Below are 23,916 nucleotides of genomic sequence, written 5' to 3' on the forward strand. Positions count from 1 at the left end.
TGTTATAACCTTGTCATACCCTTATATACTAATTAAGACCTTAAAAGTACTTGCTACTACGATCAATGGCGGTCAACCGTTCTACAGGTAACTGTTGTGTTAGGATGTCCACGGCGTATACCCTCTGGTGTCTTACCGAGAAACACAGTACACAAAAGCCTGCTGGAACCAAGTCACAACCGGTGCCTGATAAGCTCACGACTAATACTTTGCGCTCTTCTTCTTCCAGTAAATGGTACACATACTTCCACATTTGTTCCAGCGAAATTCTCCGATACTGAGGCTTTGTTAATCTGTAGAAGGACTCCAAAAGCTCTGGACTGAGTGAGTAATTTAAATACGTTACACGTTGAACGGTAACACCCTCAGAGATCCTGCGACAGTGCCATAGCAGTTGAGCCAGTAAGTGCAAGTCCATATCTGGCCCCCCGGACACATCACAACCTTCCCTTGTACGCACGTGAGCCTGCCTGTCCTCTAAGACTAGCATTACTTCCTGTGTCCTTGCCTCCACCCACTTCCTGAATATTCCCCATCTCATTGGATACAAGTGAATGCTGTAGCAGTGACAGGTAGTCGGGTCGCTGCGTGCTCCCTGACTCCACCTGTTTCCACACACACCCTAGCCATGCGGAAGAGCAGTGACAGGTTCTCCTGGGACACTTTGGCTACTTGCTGAATCTCTACAGGAAACTGCTTTTATGCCCACCGCAGTCCCATCGTGAATTCCCTCAGTGTAGCTATGACTGAGTTGTCCATCTACTGCACGAAACATTGCCTCCTGCAATGTCGCCTCTTCATTCCTAGATCTAAACGTTGCTCCGCTAGCCCACGCAACAACGTCACTATATTCAATTTGTTGTCCAACACACTCAGTTGCTTCTATATTTTTTCCAAATCGCTATACGGTACCTCCCTCGTTTCGTTAGCACACCAGGTTAGCTCTGCTGCTAATTCCCCTACTATTCTCGTGTTGTTCAACATCCCTTGTTCTAAGTTCGATAGCAATGTTGTGTGCCACTCCAGGCTATCTTTCATGGAACCTGCCATATGCTGAACCTGAACAATTATGCTATTTGACTTCCGCACTTCCTTTTCGTCTGCTGTTCTGAACTAGGTTGTTCCCAAGGCTGGCCATAGCCATCCAGTAATAATCATTCCACTTTCCTTGCTCCTCTCCTAATCAAAATCTCCTCACTTATTCCTTTTGGACATTGTCTTCGAGGGTATAAGCGACATTCTTCACGCAGACAGTTCTCACGAATACTGCCAGTTGCACCATAACCCCGTTATTTTACGTGAACCAGCAATGTTGGCGATGTAAACATATAAACAAAGTAAAATCTGTAGGGCAGATTTTTACTTTTATCAGGAAGTGAATCAGTCATTTTAACCAGAGGTGTAGCACTTCTTCCAAATGCTTTCTTGTACACTTCGTTCCTTTGTGGATCGGTTCCTTGGTATATCTGAAAATCCACCAGATGACCCAGGTTTGTGTTTAAACACCGTGCTTTGCACCCAAATCTAATGAATTTACCTTTCAGAAATTGTTTGCATCCATGCTTACCAAAGTACTTTATTATACTCTCATCATAATCCACAAGCTGAAAATGGAGAGAAAACGCTTTTCTTAACACGTCTGTTAATGGAAGAAGTTCCCACATTTTATCGTTTGCATTGATTTGTGTGTTATCACGTGAGTGAATCGACCTCGTAACTGTTTCAAATCTGTCTCTTCTCATCATGTTGTGCACCATTTCGTTTCTCATGCCCAACCCTGCATTCCAATAACATCTTCTGCTAGGTAGAGGATTATAGTCTGAGAGAATTAGAATTCCTAAAAAATCTTTTATCTCTTCACGTGTTATCTAGACAGTTCTTGAACAATGCGTGTTTTTAGTTTCAGTACTGTGAAATTTCATCATTTCAACATTCTAAAAGAGTTCAAAGCACTGAATTGGAGACACGTTTCTGCATTTACTGTGTTCTCTCTCAGGAAATAAAGCGTCATCACTTTGCAAATCCTCCCTTCTCCAATCTCTTATTACAGTTTGAGATCTGTAGCTTTTCTGTTTCATCTGAAACGACATTCTCTGGTTTACCACCTAACCAGTTTTTGTTGGTCAATACCGCTTCTGCTCCAGCATGAGGTTTCCTTCGTCCATGATTACCATCTATCTGCTCACCATCATCTTCTTCACCAGAATATTCATCCGACTCTACATTAGCTTCAGGAGGCTCTGTAAATATATCCGGTGCATCTTCTTCCTCAGCCTCAGGTATAGCTATATTTCATGCACAAGCAGGCCTCTGAGAAAGAAGGAAACATTATATTGACTGTTCTGCCTAGCGCAACACATGTGGAACACGCAATTAGAAACTGGATTTGCAACCGTAATAATGAACTGCATTTTATGGTTAACCTATAACATAAATTCCAGCGCTTTAATATTATAACTAAGCAAAAGTTTTAACAATTGTGTGATGTATGGCTTCAGAAAATAGTACTTACTTCTTATTCCAAGACATAATCTTACTCAGAAAAAGTCTTCAGTAAATGAACAATCAGAAACTATCCTCTTCCTGCTTTCTACTGGCAGAAAGTCGCTTAAATATCAACAATAGAGCTTCCTTAAAGACGTACAACAACAGGCATTTCAGATGCATTCACCGTTGCCAACAAGAGAATAAATGGTAGAATGTTACATGACGCGTATGTCACGCTAGGCATAAATGGGTTAATCTACTTAAAATAGGCAAAAGTAGAGCACTGAAAAGACGTGAAGTTTTGTGAGCTATGCTACGTAATATTTTCGGTTGAACAAAAGAACTGACAACTAAAAAGTACTTGAAGTTCATCTTTTCCTCCACTTTCCAGTGAATAAACATTTTATGATCACTAACAAGTTACTGATAATAATAATAATAATAATAATAATAGACACGTATCTGGACAAAAGAAACAGTCTTTCTGTTTCTATACTGTTTGTTCTTATTCTGTTTCATTAATAAACTCTCTGTTACTAGATCAAAGTGAAAGTTTCTCACGTTGATGAAAGTGGACAGATGGTTTTATTCACAGACTGCAACGAATTGTACGTTATTAATGAAATCTATCGAGTAAACTAATTATGCGATCAACATAAAAAATAAATGTGTTTTTTACTTTAAAAACAGACACTCATACACTGTCAAGCTGAGAATTTTTCAACCTGCCCATTTAGTTTGTAATAGCATATTTTTTGTCTATGAGAAATGGAGAAGAATGGCAAGTTGAAGAGCTACAAGGGCGAAGAGGAGGAAGGAAAAGAACAATGAAGAGAATGAGTAGGCCAACAAAGAGGAAAGAGGTAGGAGGGGGAATGAAAGATAAGACGAAAAACCAGGAGAATTCTAAAGATACAGGGAGAGGGAATAGAGATGTGGATGATGACATAAAGGTGTAAATGGTATAGGATCAGAATAGAAGAAAAAGATGAATAAAAAAGACAAGGAAAGAAGTGGGAGAAGAAAATAGAATGAAATGGTTAACAAACAGTAGAGAAATATAACGACGAGAGTGGAGGTAAGGAGGAGGAGAAGTAGACAGAGGAAAAAACTGGCAGAGGGAAGAAAGGGAAAAGCAAAAAAGGATGAGAAGACGACACGAAGAAGGAAGTATTATGTGAAAGCAGACTGAAAGAAAAAGATATAAAAAGAGGCAAATAAATATTGAAAATAAAGATTGAAAATAAAGATTGAAAAGAAGAGGAGGAAGAAGAAACAAAGGATTGAAAGAAGAAGACAAGATACAAGAAGAAGTGAAAGAAGGTGAATGATCAATATGAAAAGAAGGTTAGGGGAATAGGGAAGAGGTGGGTGGGCAGCTGGAGGAAGATTTGGATGAACTGTTCAAGGAAACATGAAAGAGGAGTGGAAATTGGAGAAGGATAAGGATAAATTGAGGGAGGAGGAAGAGACGTGAAGATGAGAAAAGTGAGATGGAAGTGGAGCAGAAGTAGGAGCTGAAGAAGTGAAGGGGAATGAGACAGTGAAAGATGAACAGGGAAAGTTGGATGAAGTGGTGCAGGAAGAATGAAAGAGAACTGGAAATATAAGTAGGATAATATGGTGCCAGAGAAAGAGTAATGTGGATGAGGGAAAGGGGATGGAAATGGAGTAGGAGCTCAGAAACTGTGGATAAAGTGATGGGGAGTAAAGTAGTGAATGATGACCAGGAGCAGGAAATGTTGGATGAAGTGGTGGAGCAAGAATGAAGGAGAAGTGGAAATGATGCAGTGATGAGGTTAAAGTGAGAGAGGAGGTAGAGAAGTGCATATGAGGAAAATAACTATAGTAGAAGGAACAGCTGAAGAAGCAGAAGCAAAGGAGTGGGAAAAGCAGGTAGATGGAAGGAGAAGAAGAGGAAGAGGGGTGAGTGGAGGAGGAGGTGGAGGAGGTGGAGGAGGAGGAGGCTACAGATGTGGATGAAGTGGAAAGAGACAAGGTCGTAGAGAATTAGCAGAAACAAGAAAATAGTAAGAAACTGGAGGGCAGATGAGTGTCTCTGCCTGTGACTCACCTCGCCCTGAACCTCGTCGAGTGGCAACACAATCTGCCCACCTGGCTTGACCAGAGCTTCCAGCAGGCGCTGCCGTGTCTTGGTGGCTCCGTCCTCTGTGGCTGCCGACCTAATGGCGATGCACTGCATGGCCCAGTTCTCCAGTATTTTCACGAACTTGAACAGGCCACGTCCTTTGGAGGTTAGCTTCAACAGGATCTTGTTCTGCATCCATGGTCGCACTATCATCTTCTGTAAAAACCATGTGGCACTCGTCACTGCTAGTCTCCAACTCGGCGGGGAAAGGGGAGGGGGGGGGGACTCAACACTGGTCTCTGTTAATCAAATCAGCTCACACAAATTGCGAATCAAATTACGAACTCTGGTGAAACTCCCTATGTAAAATCAACAACGTAAGGTCCAAGATTTAATTCATGCCAAAAATTAAAACACTGATTAAATGTATAAACTATTACATATCTGTTCCTGGCTGCTCCTACCTGTTAGTGGTGGTCGCTATTGTAAACGCTAATGTCGGTAATTCAGCTTCCGGGAAATGGATACTATTGTCCAGCCTGAAGACGACGGATCAGCCTTTCCTTTATCGAGCTAACAGACACCTGTCTGGCCCGACCCTCCTGTTTGCAAAGGTAAGTGACTTCCAAAGGAACGCCAGTTTTTCCCAATACGCTTATGGAAAAGAAACTTCTCAGGGGACTGACAGAAAGAAGCACCTTTGAGTAAGCACTATATGCGTTACCAGGACAGAGGCAAATGAAGTACGTAAACTGATGACGCAAAACGTTTATGACCACCTGCTCACTAGCTTGTTTGTCCGCCTTTGGAACGAAATACTTCATTTATTCTGCGTATCACGGATCCAAGAACTTGGCAGGTTTTTGGAGGTATGTGACATTAGATGTCTGCGCACAGATCATATAACTCGCGAAAATAACGGGCCGCTGGTAGCATAAGCAGTGATGGCGCCCGGTAGTGAGTTCCATAGGATTTGCATCAGGTGAGCTCGGCCGGCGAGACATCAGTGTGAGTTCATTAAAATGCTGTTCAAACCACCGTAGCACGGTTCCGGCTCAAAGAAATGGATAATTATACTGCTGAAAGACGACATCATCTTCGTCCAACACTTCAAGTATGAAGGGATGCAGGTGGTTCGCAACTGTCAGCGTATCTTCGATTACTACCACAGGTTGGATGCAAGAACAGGAGAATATCTCCCACAGCAAAATACTGCTCCCACCAGCCTGTGTCCGTGGCGCGCTGCACGTGTCGAGTCGCCATTCACCTCGACGATGGCGTTTTTGGAGACGACTATCGACCTAGGATAGCAAGAATGTAATTCATCCGAAGCGCCGACACGTTTCCATTGATCGACAGTCGAATCTTGATCGTCCCGTGCCCAAAGAAAACGTTACTGGCGATGTCGTTGGGTCAACATGTGAACACACAGGGGAGAGAGTGCGGCGGAGCTCCGTGTTCGACAGTGTGCGATGAGCGGTGTGCTCCGAAGCAAAAGCATTGCGATCTTTCGGCAGAGTTGCCACAGATCACCATCTGTCCCACTTTACAGAGCAGACAATTCTCCGAACCCCACTTTCTGTACAGAGTCGTGTACGTCGAACCATTTAGCACCTAGTGGTAGTTTCACTGCCCATCCACCTCTTTGCATAGGTGCTCACGACTGTAGCTCGTGAACATTCGACCAACTTTGCCGTTTTCGACATACTCGTTTACAGGCTCTCCGTAATAACACTCTGCCCTTTACCAAGGTCGCCTATCCCAATGGATTTCCCCATTTGCAGCCCATGTCTCCGCTAGGGTGACCCCTGTCGATGTGTGCTCCGCTTACGTGCCTTTCTTACCGCGTCACGTGCCCGCAGCGCCAGCAGGTGGCATTTAACGTCACAATGTTTTGGTTTACCAGTGTTTCCTCTGCTGTGGAAGCTGCTTAATCGACAGGCCGACATCTTAAAATAATTTTGTGGAGCATTGTTAGTTGCTCACAAAGTAGGCGAGTCTCCTGCAAAGGTAGGACGAAAGTCGTGAGCCTAATGAGGCAGAACTGTGGTTTAAAAATTGCAGGGCGTATGAAGTCGGGAGTGATCCATAATCATCAGCGTAGTTGTTTTCCGCTTTTTATAAGAAACAGAGCGACGTAATGGGCTAACATTTGCTAGGTGGACAGAGTTTTCATATGAGAACGTGTAGGAAACAGCTACCTGGAGGTAGCGTCGGTAACAGCAAGGCACGCTTGGTGAGGTCTTCAGAAAACAGTAAACTTAGTTTTTTCTAGTGAAAACTCGTGTCTTTTTTGAGTGCGCACTTCTCTATTTACACTACTGGCCATAAAAATTGCTACATCAAGAAGAAGAGCAGATGATAAACGGGAATTCATTGGACAAGAATATTATACTAGAACTGACATGCGATTATATTTTCACGCAATTTGGGTGCATAGATCCTGAGAAATCAGTACCCAGAACAACCACCTCTGGCCGTAATAACGGCCTTGATACGCCTGGGCATTGAATCAAACAGAGCTTGGATGGCGTGTACAGGTACACCTGCCCACGCAGCTTCAACACGATACCACAGTTCATCAAGAGTAGTGACTGGCTTATTGTGACGAGCCAGTTGCTCGGCCACCATTGACAAGACGTTTTCAATTGGTGAGAGATCTGGAGAATGTGCTGGCCAGGGAAGCAGACGAACATTTTCTGTAACCACAAAGGCCCGTACAGGAGCTGCAACATGCGGTCGTCCACTATCCTGCTGAAATGTAGGGTTTCGCAGGGATCGAATGAAGGATAGAGCCACGGGTCCTAGCACATTTGAAATGTAACGTAGACTGTTCAAAGTGCCGTCAATGCGAATAAGAGGTGACCGAGACGTGTAACCAATGGCACCTCACACGATCACGCCGGGTGATACGCCAGTATGGCGATGATGAATACACGCTTCCAATGTGCGTTCACCGCGATGTCGCCAAACACGGATGCGGCCATGATGATGCTCTAAACAGAACCTGGATTCATCCAAAAAATGACGGTTTGCCATTCGTGGACCCAGGTTTGTCGTTGAGTACACCATCGCAGGTGCTCCGGTCTGTGATACAGCGTCAAGGGTAACCGCAGGCATGGTCTCCGAGCTGATAGTCCATCCTGCTGCAAACGTCGTCGAACTATTCGTCCAGAAGGTTGTTGTCTTGCAATGTCCCCATCTGTTGACTCAGGGATCGAGACGTGGCTGCACGATCCGTTACAGCCATGCGGATAAGATGCCTGTCATCTCGACTGCTAGTGATACGAGGCCGCTGGGACCCAGCACGGCGTTCCGTATTACCCTCCTGAAGCCATCGATTCCATATTCTGCTAACAGTCATCTCGACCAACGCGAGCAGCAATGTCACGATACGATAAACCGCAATCGCGATAGGCTAGAATCCGACGTTTATCAAAGTCGGAAACGTGGAACGCATTTCTCCTCCTTACACGAGGCATCATAACAACGTTTCACCAGGCAACGCCGGTGAACTGCTATTTGTGTATGAGAAATCGGTTGGAAACTTTCGTCATGTCAGCACGTTGTAGGTGTCGCCACCGTCGCCAAACTTGTGTGAATGCTCTGAAGAGCTAATCATTTCCATATCACAGCATCTTCTTCCTGTCGGTTAAATTTCGCGTCTGTAGCACGTCATCTTCGTGGTGTAGCAATTTTAATGGCCGGTAGTGTAACTATATATTTTCATTGTAAGGAAAAAGAACCGTTCCCCCCCCCCCCCCCCCCGCAATACAATGACCGAAAATGGCTTGGAATACAACGGTAAGACGAGTAGTAGTATGTAAACAAATGCCATGCAACATACATGTCAGACATGTATCACGTGGTCTAAATACTTCACCAATGAAAAGACACCTACTATTTGCTGAGTGACTATAGATGGCTAACTTAATGGCGGACACCGCACAACATGTGCATTTCTCTATCACAATCCAATAAAGAGAACAAATTCCGGCATACAGTTGGATAAACGTGCAAAATTCGGCAGTTATACACAAACACTGCTATTACAAATGTACACTGGGTTGACAGAAGTCACGGGATAGTGATGTGCAGGTGTACAGACGGCGGCAGTGTCGCGCACACGACGAATGAAAGGGTCGTTTGTGGTCAGGCGAGTCGCCTCAGAGGACTAACAGCCTCTGGTAGGCTCGTGGGCGTACCGGTTGGACGGTAGACGACTGGAAAACCGTGGCGTCCCGATTTCAGCTGGTACGAGCGTGGCGCAGACTCCATCAAGCCGTGGACGCAAGTTGTGAACAAGGCACTGTGCGAGCTGCTGGCGGCTTCGTAACGGTGTGGGCTGTGCTTCCACGGAATGGTGTTACCTGGTCCAGCCGAGCCGATCATTATCTCGAAATGGTTACGTTCTGTTACCTGGAGCTCATTTGCTGCCAATCGTGAACTTCGTGTTCCCATACGACGATGGAATTTCTATGGGTGACGTTGCGACATACCACCGGGCCACCATTGTTTTAAATTGTTTTGAAAAACATTTTGGACAGTTCGAGGGAATGATATGGTGAGTCAGATCGCCCGCCATGAATCACACCGGACATTTATGGGACATAGCCGAGAGGTCAGTTGGTGAATAATATCCCGCACAGGCAGTTGTGGACGGCTGTAGAGGCAGCACGGCTCAGTTCTTCTGGGGGGGACTTCCCATGGCTTGTCGAGTCGACGCCATGTCGAGTGGCCGCACTACTGCGGACAAAAGGTCGGACGCCATATTAGGAGGTACTCCTAGAATTTTGTCACCTCAGTGTACTGTGTTTGCGTAAACCAGGTGTTTACAAAATTCGGTGTGAATGTGGCAAATCATATATAGGGCAAACGACACGAACTGTGCAGGAACGCATTGTGGAACACCGACGGCATACTCGCCTTCTCCAACCCACCAAGTCCGCAATCGCCGAACATTGTATTTCCACAGACCATTCCGTGAATTACGACACAAAAATTTTGGCCCATACATCAAACTTTTTTGGAGCTCGATTATCAATGAATCTGTGGAAATAAGATTGTCTGACAACGAGACTCTCATCAACCGAGATTGCGGTTATCAGCTGAACTCTGGTTGGAATCCTGTTATAGAGAAACTTCGTAGTCGACGCAGTTATCTGCATAAAGATGGAAATCGACCTGACACCGATACGCCAGGCTTTCGCAGTGGAGGGCGCGAGGCGCAGCGCACGGAGCCGTTACGAACGCGCAAGCTGAGCTGCGCATGCGCAATGTCACCTCAGAAGGCTTTAAATAGCGGAGCTCAGCGCGTACTCGCCAGTACTACTACAGTGGCATTCACCTGAAGATGGCCAGAAGACTCTGCGTCGAAATATCGTGGCAGAACGTTACTGATATCCGGCAGTTCTCCCGTGTTTTTATGGAACAATCAGTACGCCTGGAAAGCTTTAAACATCACTGCATTAGTTCTCAAGAATGGGTCGCACTAGTATTCTCTTCACGGTCTCTTCAATGTATGAAGTATGTTTTCTCAGAATTCTGCCAATAAACCAAAGCCTACCATTCGCCTTCGCCACAGCCGACCTTACGAGAGCTTTGAACATCATATTGCTTTGCAAAGGTATGCCCAGATATTTAGTGGACGTGATCTTGTCTAGCAACGCACAATAATACTGCATTAGAAGACTACTGGATTGTTTTACCTATTCATCCACATTAACTAAGATTTATCCTCCTACAGTTGCATAAAAGACAATGCTTTCCTGTACAGTACAGAATCATCGGAAAACAGTATGTAACCAAGAGATTGTACGTCAGATGCCTTTAAACACAAGATGTAAAAAAATGTATGGCACAAATTGCAGGATACATTTAAAACTTCACATTCCTCACACGAAGAGGAAGAAATTATGTTATATGAACATGGGCTTTGTTTCCATGTTACAACTCATTTTCTCCAAGTCATTAATCGTGCGGAACATCACGAACAGAACCGACTAGCAGAGCATGTGCAGCTCTTTCTCACAAGATATGTTCAACGCACCGTCAGTGGCCACTGATACATCCATCAACCCGCCGCCATAGACAAATTCGGATCGCTGATGTAGCCCTGCAGTACTGTGTACGGTTTTGCAGCCTTCCATGGTACGGTCACGGGCACGGGGCCATCTTGTGCAAGACTTTCCAAATGTCCCCACAAATAAAAGTCCAGTGCGTTCGGGTCCGGAGAGCGTGGAGACCAGGCGACCGGTCTATCTCTGGCTGTCCATCTGTCACCGAATCTGTTATCTAGACATTAGCAATAAAATGTGCAAGTGCTCTTTCGTGCATGAAGTACATGTGTTGTCGCACAGCTAAAGGCGCATCTGCTTACAGATCACGTAGAATATTCTCTAGAAAATTAAGATAAATTTGTCCGTTGAGTCTCGGTGGAAGAAAGCGAGGGCGTACCAAACAGTAACCAACAATATATACCAAGATGGTATGGCCGGTTGATGCATGGTATCATGTCCGAAAGGACAGATACCACCGTTGATCATGCAGTCCGTTAGAATGAAATTACAATTAAATGAACACCCTTAGCTGCTTACAGGCGTTGACATACGTCAACGGGGACAGATGAAAATGTGTGCTCCGACCGGGACTCGAACGCGGGATCTCCTGCTTATATGGCAGACGCTCTATCCATCTGAGCCACCGAGGACACAGAGGATAGCGCGACTGCAGGGATTTATCTCTGGCACGGCCACTTGACCATCTTCTTCTTCTGTGCGAATGTACAGACAGTGCCCGAACTCTTACGGGAATCGGCAACGCGCCGCGAGTAATGAGTATAATGGGCGGGGGCACTACGAATGTAGTGCGGGACAATACGTTGAGAATGTGGGTTTCGCGGGAGGCGTGCCAGAGATAAATCCCTGCAGTCGCGCTATCCTCTGTGTCCTCGGTCGCTCAGGTGGATAGAGAGTCTGCCATGTAAACAGGAGCTCCCGGGTTCGAGTCCCGGTCGGAGCACACATTTTCATCTGTCCCCGTTGACGTGTGTCAACGCCTGTAAGCAGCTAAGGGTGTTCATTTCATTGTAAAGTAACCAACAATGCCTGCCAAAACATTGACGGCCTACCTCAACAGTTTCGTGAGGATTGACGTCTGCCCATACATGCCTATTGTTCAAATTTTCAATCTGATCTCATTGGAACGACGACTCATCTGTGAACAGCACCGCTGAACTGAAGTTAGGGTTGACACTTTATTGGACAAACCATAAGCAGAAGAGAACCCGTGCAGGAAAATCAGTTGCTGATAGTGCCTGCAAACACTGTAAATGTTACGGATACAGCTGGTCCTCGTGTAACACTCGCCAGACGACATTCAGTGATCCAGCTATAGGTCTGGTACTGACACTACGGTCGTCGTCAACCGCACAAAGAATTTGCAGTGTTCTGGTCCTTCTAGAACTTCCCCGGTGGCAAGTGTCAGATTTAAATGCCCCAGTGTTCCCTAAGACGACGATCAATGCGTTCAAACGTTCTGCTGATGGGGAACCTCCGTCCTGGAAATCTCTCACGGCACAAACGTTGAGAGCGAGCGCCGCTGCTGCCACCCAATCCGTGCATCAGACGGGCATCTGCACTTACGTACACTGCCAGTGAACGAGCCAAGTCTGTGATAAACTCTACGTAGAAACCTGTGAGATTTCTACGGTCATACTGATCGCTGTAGCAGTTGATGTTACCCGTAAAACGTCACACGGCAACAGGGACATGTAAGACAAAACACTAGCGGTGCACGACGTAACGAGACATCACTAAGAGCGTGTGTTCCCCATGACTATGACGTTCTGTTCTTGCGTGTTTCCCGAGATAATGAGCTGGAGAAAGTGAATTGTAACATGGAAACAAAGCGTTTCCATACCAGTACTCACATAACATGATTTCTCTGTCTGTGTACAAGGGATGTGTCCTGCAGTTTGTGCGACACGTTTTTCTCACACCCTGTCGACAGGGAGGTGCATGACATCCAGAGAAAGGTGTTCCAGTGACCAGGGCCACACGGTCCACCCCAGTAACTGTGCAGGTGTCTGGACCTACGGTCCAGGGCGGCCAACTGTCCACGGCAGCTGGCCCCAGCCCACTTCGTATCGCTCCGCACTTCGTGGCCTCTGGCCGGGCCGTCCCACCACTACACCCCACTGGCAGTTCGGAGCCCCACTCACAACAGTTTCTTCGAGCATGCGCTCTAGCTCTCCCACGTTGCTCACAGTCAAAGATTACAAATCCTGTCGAAAAACGAGATCGATAGGAGCCTGGGCGGCTCACCTTCCCCCACTTACAGCTAGAAAATCTCCCTCGCTGCTTTCGACATGGACATTTGGCTCCTTACTTGGCTTGCATTTATCGCGAATCTCTTGCCCAACGTAAAGTCCCGATCGACTGGAAAAAAGCGCAGCTGACGCCTGTATATAAGAAGGGTAGAAGGACGGATCCTCAAAATTACAGACCAATGTCCTTAACATCGGTTTGTTGCAGGATTCTCGAACATATTCTCAGTTCGAATATAATGAATTTCCTTGACACTGAGAAGTTGCTGTCCATACATCAGCACGGCTTTAGAAAGCATCGCTCCTGCGAAACGCAACTCGTCCTTTTTTCACATGATATCTTGCGAACCGTGGATAAAGGGTATCAGACGGATGCCATATTCCTTGACTTGCGGAAAGCGTTTGACTCGGTGCCCCACTGCAGACTCTTAACTAAGGTACGAGCATATGGGATTGGTTCCCAAGTACGTGAGTGGCTCGAAGACTTCTTAAGTAATAGAACCCAGTACGTTGTCCTCGATGGTGAGTCTTGATCGGAGGTGATGGTATCATCTGGAGTGCCCCAGGGAAGTGTGGTAGGTCCGCTGTTGTTTTCTATCTACATAAATGATCTTTTGGATAGGGTGGATAGCAATGAGCGGCTGTTTGCAGATCATGCTGTGGTGTACGGGAAGGTGTCGTCGTTGAGTGACTGTAGGAGGATACAAGATGACTTGGACAGGATTTGTGATTGGTGTGAAGAATGGCAGCTAACTCTAAATACAGATAAATGTAAAGTAATGCAGATGAATAGGAAAAAGAATCCTGTAATGTTTGAATACTCCATTAGTAGTGTAGCACTTGACACAGTCACGTCAATTAAATATTTGGGCGTAACACTGCAGAGCAATATGAAGTGGGACAAGCATGTAATGGCAGTTGTGGGGAAGGCGCATAGACGTCTTCGGTTCATTGGTAGAATTTTGGGACGATGTGGCTCATCTGTAAAGAAGGCCACTTATAAAACACTAATACGACATATTCTTGAGTTCTGCTCGAGTGTTTGGGATCCCTATCAGGTCGGATTGAGGGAGGACATAGAAGCAATTCAGAGGTGGTCTGCTAGATTTGTTACTGGTAGGATTGATCATCACGCAAGTGTTACGGAAATGCTTCAGGAACTCTGGTGGGAGTCTCTAGAGGAAAGGAGGCGTTCTTTTCGTGAATCGCTACTGAGGAAATTTAGAGAACCAGCATTTGAGGCTGACTGCATTACAATTTTACTGCCGCCAACTTACATTTCGCGGAAAGACCCCAAAGATAAGATAAGAGAGAATAGGGCTCGTACAGAGGCATATAGGCAGTCATTTTTCCCCCGTTCTGTTTGGGAGTGAAACAGGGAGAGAAGATGCTAGTTGTGGTACGAGGTACCCTCCACCAGGCACCGTATGGTGGATTGCGGAGTATGTATGTAGATGTAGATGAAATAAGCATAGCTAAACGCCGCCTTTCACTGTATGATATGATAAGTGGGACACCAGGGGCTCGGGAGGGGGGGGGGGGGACTGAGTCAGCAGATGATGTAGAGAGTGAAGATGTGTTTGAGGTAAAGAAGAAGGTGGGTGAAAGGATGAGGTCGTAGAGGATACATGTCGGGGATGGAAGGTGGATATGGAAGGCAAGGTGGAGTGCATGGCGTTCTAGGATTTGGAGGGCTTTATAGCATCTGGGAGGGGCAGAAATCCAAGCGATGCTGGCATAACAAAGGATGGAGCGGATGAAGGATTTGTAGGTGTGAAGGGTGGTGGAAGGATGCAGTCCCCATGTCTTGGCAGACACATGTCTCAGAAGGTGGAGTGTATTGTGGGATATGTGCTGGATTGTAAGGAAATGGGGATTCTATGTGAGGTGACGGTCAAGGGTGAGGCCAAGTTACTTCAGAGTAGGAGTGAGGCGGATAGGATGACCAAAATGATTAGGTAGAAACCATGGAGGTGGAAGGAGTGGGTGGTGCGGCCTATGATGATTGCCTGGGTCTTGGAGGGGTTGATATCAAGGAACCATTCATTGGTTGCACAAAGTGGTGAACTGGTCAAGGTGGGTTTGGAGGGTACGTTGGGACCACTGAAGGGTAGGATAAAGGGTCAGGAAGGCGGTATCATCAGCAAATCGGAGATCATGAACAGGCAGGTAAGGTTTGGGCATATCGACAGTATACAGGAGATAGAGGAGAGGGGAAAGGGCGGAGCCTTGGCGAACACCAGCAGTGGAATAGAAAGTACGGGAGTTGTAATTGTGGATAGTGACATGGGGGGATGATGGAAGAGGATGGAAGGAACGAGACAGATGAAATTGATGGGGAGAACATAGGTCTGAAGAGGAGCCTGGGATTCCAGACACGGTCATAGGCATTCTGGAGGTCGAGGGAAACAAAGATAGCAGAGCGATGGGAGTTAAGTTGGAGGTAAAAAAGATTGGTGAGGTTAAGGAGCTGGTTGTCAGATGAGAAGGAGGGCCGGAAGCCACACTGGGTCAGGGGAAGGAGGTGATGAAGGTGGTGATGAATACAGTGAGGGAGGATGGATCCAAAGATCTTACTGAGGCAGATGGGACGATAGAAAGAGAGGGGGGTTTGTTCAGTTTAGGGAGCAGCAGGACATGGGAAGTCTTCGACAGGTCAGGGTAAAATCCAGTAGAGAGGAGGACGTTGTGCAGCGTAGCAAGGGCAGCCAGGAAGGACAGGGATATTCGTTGAGGTGGTGATAGGTGACACCACCATGACCAGGGACGGTGTTGCATTTGGAGTGGAGTGTGATGTCGTTTGCAGTGATGGAAGTGTTGATGTCTGAGGGGGGTGATTGATCCGAGTAAAAGAAACTAGGGGCGAGCAGTGGGACGGAGGTATCAGTGCATTCAATGTCGGTGGGGAAGAGGGAGTAATCAAACTGGGGAGTGTCAGGAAAGGAGAAGACCTCAGATAGGTGGGAAGCAGAATGGTTAGCCTTGGTGAGGTTGTCAGGGAAGAGGCAGTTGTCATGGAGAAGAGGGTAATGTGGGTCGGGATGGCCACCTGTAAGGTGGTGGAAGGCTGACCAGTACTTGGAGGAGTTGACAGGGAGGATGGACTTGAGGTGTGTACATGTATGGCGCCAGTCCCGGCGTTTCTTTCCTGTAAGGAGGTTCGGAATGAGAGGCTGTAATTGCCGGTGGTGGAGGAGTGAATCTCGGTGAAGGGTGCAGAGGAAGGACCAGTAGAAGCTGCGGGATTCAGGAAGAAGGACGGCCTGCGGAGCTGGCGGAGGCCGGTGAGGGTGGGTGAGTTTGGTAGGAACGTGGGCCTCCACAGCGTCAGTGATGGAAGAGGCACGAGTGACGTCAGTCGGACAGTGAATGGCAAGGGGGTGGCTTTCGACCTGTGTGGCAACGGATTCCCGGTAGGCATCCCAGTCGGCGCGACGGCAGTCGTGGACGGACTTGGGAGGGGCAGCAGGGTGGGTGGCTGGAGGGTGGCCACGGGTGGACGAGATGGTGAGAAGGATGGGAAGGAAGGTGGTCAGTACCAATGGGATCGAGGACGTCGGAGGCATTACGACCGAGGAGGTTTGGGGAGTGAGAATAACATCCTGGATGGAGTTACTTTCAGGGCAGGTGTGTCGTGGGAGAGGATAAAGGTCACCACGGAGGGGTGGTAACGGCAAGGTGCCAAGTACCGCCTTATATGCTCCACCGCGGTGGTACTGTACGTGCTTGTAACAGATGCTGGTCGGTGGGAAAAAGGTACACTTAGACACGCGCCACCTGTGGCGAAAGTGTTCTGGCATTCCATTCTCTTGTTGATGAATATTCGGCAGCTGGAAGACCTTAACTACTCCTCTGCTATTTAATTACACCAAGAGCAGGGTTGCATGTCTTGTGCAAATTAAAACCGTTGGTTCTGTTTATTAAGTTATCAGATCATTTCTGTGGTTTCCTTGAAAACAGAATCCCAAAAGAAGGATGTGAACGTTAAAACCTTCACGTCACTGTAGCTCATCGAATGAACCACATATAAACAATGTTCTGGCACAGCTGGCTGTAGTAATTGCGTGAGACTTCAGTGGTCCACACACGTCTCATGAAAGACGCGTGTGATCGGTATATGACTTACTACACCATCTATTAAACGCCACCCACGAAGCTAGTAATGGCGCGGTGCACCAGGTGGCGCTGCAGCAGAGGCAGGCGACGGACTTGTCGGTCGGTGTGCTTCTGGTGCTGGGTGCAGCCGGCAGCCGGCAGCCGAGCCGCTGCTACTGCCCGGCGTCCTCAGAGGCGCCTGCCTGCCTGCCTGCCGAGCAAGTTCCTCGTTGCCTGGAGGAACGCCTTTGGGAAACTGATAATATTCGTCCACAAGACAGATATTGTCCAATGACCACACATATTACACAAACGTCGCGATTCTTCAAACTGTTCACCAGTCACCCAGGCGAAATACCTGCAATACTGCAGGGCAGCTCCACAGCTCTCAAAGACTGGTTGTAGCATGATGCAGAACTGCATACATATCATTACACATAGTACGTTAACTTAACACCAGCGGGCACCATATTCGACGTGTAAAGGTTTATTAATGGCTTTTTCGCCAGTCGAAGATAATGAACATTTTATGAATAACGTGATATGGACTGACGAATCGAGCTACGCTAGTGAAGGTATTTTCAACATCCACAACAGCCATTATTGGTTCGAACAGAACTCACATTTCACCTGTGAACCTGGCTTTACATTATGGGAGACAGCTGTGGGCCTTACCTATTGCTGCACAAGTTGAATGCGCCCCTGTATCGTACATTTCCTTGCAATACTTTGTTCGATACAACAGAGAACGTACCGCTTGGTGTTCGGCGACAGCTATGATTTCAGGGCAATGGCGCACTGCCCCACTTTGGATCGAATGTGCGTCACTATTTGAATGAAGCGTTTCCAGGGAAACTGCCTGGTCGTGGAGTTCCAATGCTCTGGCTTCCACATTCCCCGGACCTAGATTTCTATCTGTGGAGACACTTAAAGGAACAAGTTTATACTACTTCACGCACAGATTTACCCAACCTAATACATCGCGTGCATCACACTTTGGCAATGGTGGATTCAGTTGTGTCGCGTACGGTCCAGCAAAGCCAGAGAGTGATGAAGTGTTAGCAAATGCGAGATGGTCGCTTTGAACATCTTCTCCAAAGGGAATCTTGCTTGTAGGTGTATGTGTGAACTCTCTGAAGGTAAGTCTGGACGCCAAACGTACAGAATGGAATTATTGTGCGTAGCATAACGTGCAATCTGGTGTAGCCTGCCTATTGAGTTATTTGTACCATCTAATACAGAGGATGTTAAGGAGTTCACTACTATTTTGTGTGGGCCATACGTGTGTCAGCGACGAAAGGAAGTGGTCGTTAAGGTGTGTTAGAACTTCATGTTACGTCATAATCTTTAAATAGATTTAACACTAACAGACAGAGGTACACAAGCGTGCAGCGTGCAGTTGTAATTGGATACAATTTGATGCTTTAACTGAAAAAATAAGTTTGGCGCAAATGCGACTCGGACATCGGCGAGCCTGCACATCATTCCTCCACGGTGTGCTTCGTCTTACTGAGCCGGTGGGACAGCCCCGGCGCCCTGCAGGGTCCAGCGTGGCCAGAGCCTCGTTTTCGATCACACTTCTATTAAACCTATTGGTGGAAATAGGTTTTGCTAGGCACTCTTTTGTCTTGAACTGTGATGAGGAATCGCATGCCGACGGCCAAGTGTAGCATTTTTTCTTCGCCCTGTATATAGTATTACTTCCTCTAACATGACTGTATACTGGACACGTTTGGGTTGATCCATACAGGTTTCTGACAATCACCATCGACCGATCAACGATACGTGGAAAGTTATTTTGGTGCATCTACAAGCTACATCAACAGTTTATACTCTGGACGGCACCAAACAGGGTGCGGTGGAAAGATCCTTGTTCCACTGCTAGTAAGTCCCTTTCCTGTTCCACTCACAAACAGAGCGAGAAAAAACGGATTTACTTATATGCCTCTGTATGTGTCCTCGTCGTCTCTTCACGGTCCTTAAGCGAGATGTATTTCTGTGGCAGTAGACTCGTTCTGCTGCTTCTCTTAACATTCTCAATAGCCTTTTATTAACGTCTTATTCTCTCCAGGGATTCCCATTTGAGTTCGAGGAGGGTTTCTGTAATTCCAACATTTTGATCCAGCCTACTGCTAACAAATCCAACAGCACACCTCAGATTGTTTCAATGTGTTCCTTTAGTCCAGCATGGTTGGCATCTCAAACACTCCGGCAGTTCTCAAGAGAGCGTCGCCTGACTATTATCTTTCTGATCCGTTTAATAGACGAACTACATTTTCTCAGAGTCTTCCCAACAAACCGAAGCCTAGGTTCGCATTCCATACACGCGACCTTACTGGACCGACGCACTTCGTGCCACTTGGCACAATTACACCTAGCTATTTAGTAGGCGTGACCACATCAGCACACGTGATTCGAACATTACTGGATTTTTTTCCTTCTCGTCTGCATTAACTAAGATTAATCTACATTCAGAGCAAGCTGCCACTGATCACATCAACTCATTCTGTATCCTCCTATCCTGTATCACAGAAAAGACGGCGTTTTCCTGAGCACTACAACGTTATGAGCAAATGGTCCGTAGCCGTCAGCCTTTACATATGGTGCAGCGATCGAGTCACTACATCAACCGTGAGCATACTGACTCTGGAAGCAATGCTAAGCGAGACATTTATGTATCAACCGGACATTGTAAGTAAATATGGGTAAATGTAAAGATGTGACAAAGTGGCGAAAAAGGGCAATCGTCTTTGGCCGTGCCCACGGCCGTACGGCCTGTGAAGTTGCTGCATTTGTTGCTATTTCGTGGCGGACTGTTGAACGTGTTTGCAAACAGTGGCCACGAAACATAACGTCGGAGGTGTCTCGGGAAAAGATCCCGACTGAGAGCGGCAGCAGACGCGTTTCGCGGCTTGTGAATCAAAAGCGCTTCTAAACCCGACAGGAATTGTTGCAGGGAGTGAATCGAGGTCCATTGCAAGCTATTGGCGAGAGAACATTGTGACGAGAAGTGCATGCAACGAACATTCGGTGTCCGTCACGTAGCAAGAGTCCATTGCTCACACAGGCACATCTAGACGACTACAGCACAGTACACTGGACTGCAAGAACATGCGGCTCGTTCCCTGATAATTCCACCAACCCTCCTACATCTCGAATAGTCCGCAAAATCATCAAAAATGAGCCCCATAGCAAATCTGAGGCAAAGTTTGGAGCAGCGGGTAAAATGGCGACATCAGCATCTCCGCAATTTGGTGGAACTACGCCACGAAATAGCCATCGGGTGGCTTAACCTGGATGCGACGTGCCTGCACGAGCGTGTGGAGTCACCTCGTAATCGAATCCAGGCGGTCATCAAGCTCAGAAACGGAATTCAAAAATGGTTCAAATGGCTCTGAGCACTATGGGACTTAACTGCTAAGGTCATCAGTCCCCTAGAACTTAGAACTACTTAAACCTAACTAACCTAAGGACATCACACACATCCATTCCCGAGGCAGGATTCGAATCTGCGACCGTAGCGGTCGCGCGGTTCCAGACTGTAGCGCCTAGAACCGCTTGGCCACTCCGGCCGGCGAAACGGAATTACATGAAACTAAATTGTGGTTGTATTGATATCTCTAGCAGTAAATAATATTTCGTCCGGTGAGATTACACACTGAGGTGAGAAAAGTCATGGGGTACATCGTAATATTTTACTTGGACTCCTTTCTTTCGCCGTAGTAAATCAGCTCGACTTGGCAGGGACTCAACAAATCGTTGGAAGTCCGCTGCAGAAATACCGAGCCACGATGCCTCTGTAGCTGCCATTGTTGCGCAACGTTGCCAGTGCAGCATTTAGTGAACAACCTGACCTGTATTATGTGCCATAAATGCCCGACGAGATTCATGCTGGGTCATGTAGCTTGCCAAACCATTCGGTTCATGTGTCCAGAATGTCCTTCAGACCAGTCTCGAACTATTGTGGCCCAGTGACGTGGCACATTGTTATCTACAAAAATTCCATTGGTGTTTGGGAATGTGAAGTCCACGAATGACTACAAATGGTCTCCAAGTAGCGGAACATAGACACTGCCAGTCAATAACCGCTTCAGGTGGACAAGAGGACCCAGTGCATTCCGTGCAAACATAGCTCGCGACATTATGGAGCCACCACCGGCTTTCGCAGTGCCTCGTTGACACCGTGGCTCTATGGCTTCGTGGGGTCTGAGCCACACTCGAACGCTACCATCAGCTCTTGCCGACTGAAATCCGGACTTGTCCAGTCAGGTCACGGTTTCCCAGTCGTGTAGGGCGCTACCGATACGGTCACGAGGCTGGGAGAGGCGCTGCGGGCGATGTCGTTCTGTCAGCAAAGGCACTCGCGTCGATCGTCTGCTGCCACAGCCCTTAACACGAAATTTCGCCGCACTGTCCTGACACGTACATCCGTAGTACGTCCCACACCCTTTCCTGCGTTCATCTCACTCGGTCTTGCTTGTCTGTTAGCACTGACAACTCTGGATCTCGGAACATTCAATTCCCTAACGATTTCCGAAATGCAGTGTCCCATGCGTCTAGACGCAACTACCGATCCACGTTCACAGTCTGTTAACTCCCGTCTTGCGGCCATTATGAGGTCGGAAACTTTTCCACCTGACTCGGCAGAGTACAGATGACTGCTCCATCAATATACTTTGAGTACACGTCACTACCGTCATTGCTATGCCATGACATTTGTCATCTCAGTATAAAAGTTTTCACTGCGACACTTGTTTGTGCCATTCAACTTGCGCACTTGCTACACACGATGTCATCTTTGTTTACCTTGTGCGCGTGTGTTCCTTGAATGCACGGTCACTCGCTAATCGGTTAGTGTGTGACAGTGCAGGCAGTAGATCGTCAGTGGACGATGGGATTTCCCAGTAGATCTCAACATTCTTGGCAATTGTTTATCAACCTCTTGAACCAGTAACAGGAAGGAGGTAGTGTAATACGTAGAGGACAGAAAACAAGTGACGACAGAAGAGGGGACAATTAATGTTCTCCCTGCTCTTGCAGTTGATCTGCACGTTAGCTCCCACGCGACCGTACGAGGAAGTAGCATTGTCAGGCAAGTTTCCTACGCATTCTCCATCTACATAGATGCCATTGCTGTCGCATCTATCTCCATCAGGGGCTGCACGGAGACTATTATGATAAATGTGTTAACTTCTGTGCGTGGGCATTAAGAGACGGTACTCCACATGTATCATGTTAAGTGATGGAACCACATTTACCAATTGTGACCAGGTAAACCGCCAAAGCATGCACTATAGGTCTGTTGACACTCCTCGTTGGCTTTGTCAGGTGGAACGTCAGTGTCTTAATGAATTGTTTCCAAATCGTTGCCCTGGACACGCAGGACCGGTGCCTTGGCCAGCCCATTTCGCGGATTTGACGTCTGTAGACTTTTTCCTGTGGGGAAAGCTGAAAGACGCTGTTACGAGGACATACCAGCTACACCCAATGACATGCAGCGACACATTACTGCAGCCTACACAGACATGTCTGCTGAAACGCTGCCACATGTACACCAGTTGTCCCAAACAGGAAGCGTGCGTTGCTGCTGCCGGTGGTCATTTTGAACACAACCTGTGACGGACAATCGTCTCATTACTGGTCAGAATCCGTGTGATTAGTGCACGCACTTGTGTTGTTCTATAGTGTGTGCTACCACAAGTCTTGTCCAAGTGTCAGTGTGGCAACTTTTCAAACTACGGTACCTCGTAAACGAATCGCACTAGAATCCTGACATTCTGATTTACAATATTTTCAATTTGTTAATGTCAACAGGCATTGTTCCGTTTAAAAAATGTACGTTTGCACTAAAATACTCTTTATAAGTATTATTATAATATGTTGACTGATTAACAATACTGACTACCAATTCACTCTGTGGAAACCACACATGAGTACGACTTTCCACTTCCGCAATATTTGCGGTGCAAGTTTGAGGTGATCTACACCTATATGCAGAGGCTGCCTCTCGTAAGAACCATCGGAAAATATTCTCTGATGTTTCAGCAGTAATCTACATTTCTATATCTGCAGTGTGCATATGGAGTGAGCCCAAACAAATACTGCTCATCACTTATTTCATGCGACTGCCACTGTCAACTTCGGTTTGAAACTTCCTGGCAGATTAAAACTGTGTGCCCGACCGAGACTCGAACTCGGAAACTTTGCCTTTCGCGGGCAAGTGCTCTACCATCTGAGCTATCGAAGCACGACTCACGCCCGGTCCTCATAGCCTTACTTCTGCCAGTATCTCGTCTGCTACCTTCCAAACTTTACATTCTGGAAACTTCGGTTTGTTCTCCGTTATAAGCAAAATGCTCTTAAAATCGGAATTTTATGTGCGCTCCCGATAGAGCAGTCTCAAATTGGTGCAACGCGATGTTCGTGTTGTCGGTGTGTGTATTAAGAGGGGCGGCAAAGCACGAAGAACAAGCCAGTGTTCCCGCCGTGCCGCTCTGCTCTGCTCTTCGAGTTTTGTCGCCCCTGTCGAAACACACACCGACAACACGAATATCGCGTTAGACCAGTTTTCTACCGCTCTATACAGACTGATTTGTTCCACCGTGTGCAAACCGTAGGGATTGATCGATGAGAGGATGCGGAGCAAAAGAGGTGTAATAAAGTTATGTCTGGAAGTGCGCGGTTTCCATGCTAGAGAACATTTATTCAGTCATACATTGTTACAGAGACTGCGGTCTATGTGTTTAAAATGGTTTCCATGACTCTCAATGTATGCGCGTACATCCTGTAACACGACCTGTCTCACACGTTCACGTCGGGCGGGCTCCAGTGTCTCCACATCTGGAATCGGGACTGCATACATACTTTTGAGATGAAATTGCGCGCGTTGACATGAGGTGAACGAGCGGGCTGTGCGACT

The 23,916-nt window shown here is 47.0% G+C and overlaps 1 protein-coding gene across 1 annotated transcript in view; it reads right to left on the reverse strand.

Annotated features, from left to right (window-relative positions):
• The window catches only part of LOC126210183 (cytochrome P450 4C1-like), a 194,472-nt gene that overhangs the window by 44,417 nt on the left and 126,139 nt on the right, over positions 1-23,916 (reverse strand). Inside the window, exon 5 of the mRNA XM_049939347.1 lies at positions 4,562-4,792. Coding sequence (XP_049795304.1) covers positions 4,562-4,792 — 231 coding nt within the window. The remainder of the gene's footprint in view (positions 1-4,561; positions 4,793-23,916) is intronic.

Source organism: Schistocerca nitens, chromosome 10, assembly GCF_023898315.1.
Source record: "Schistocerca nitens isolate TAMUIC-IGC-003100 chromosome 10, iqSchNite1.1, whole genome shotgun sequence".
NCBI classification, from domain to species: Eukaryota; Metazoa; Arthropoda; class Insecta; order Orthoptera; family Acrididae; genus Schistocerca; species Schistocerca nitens.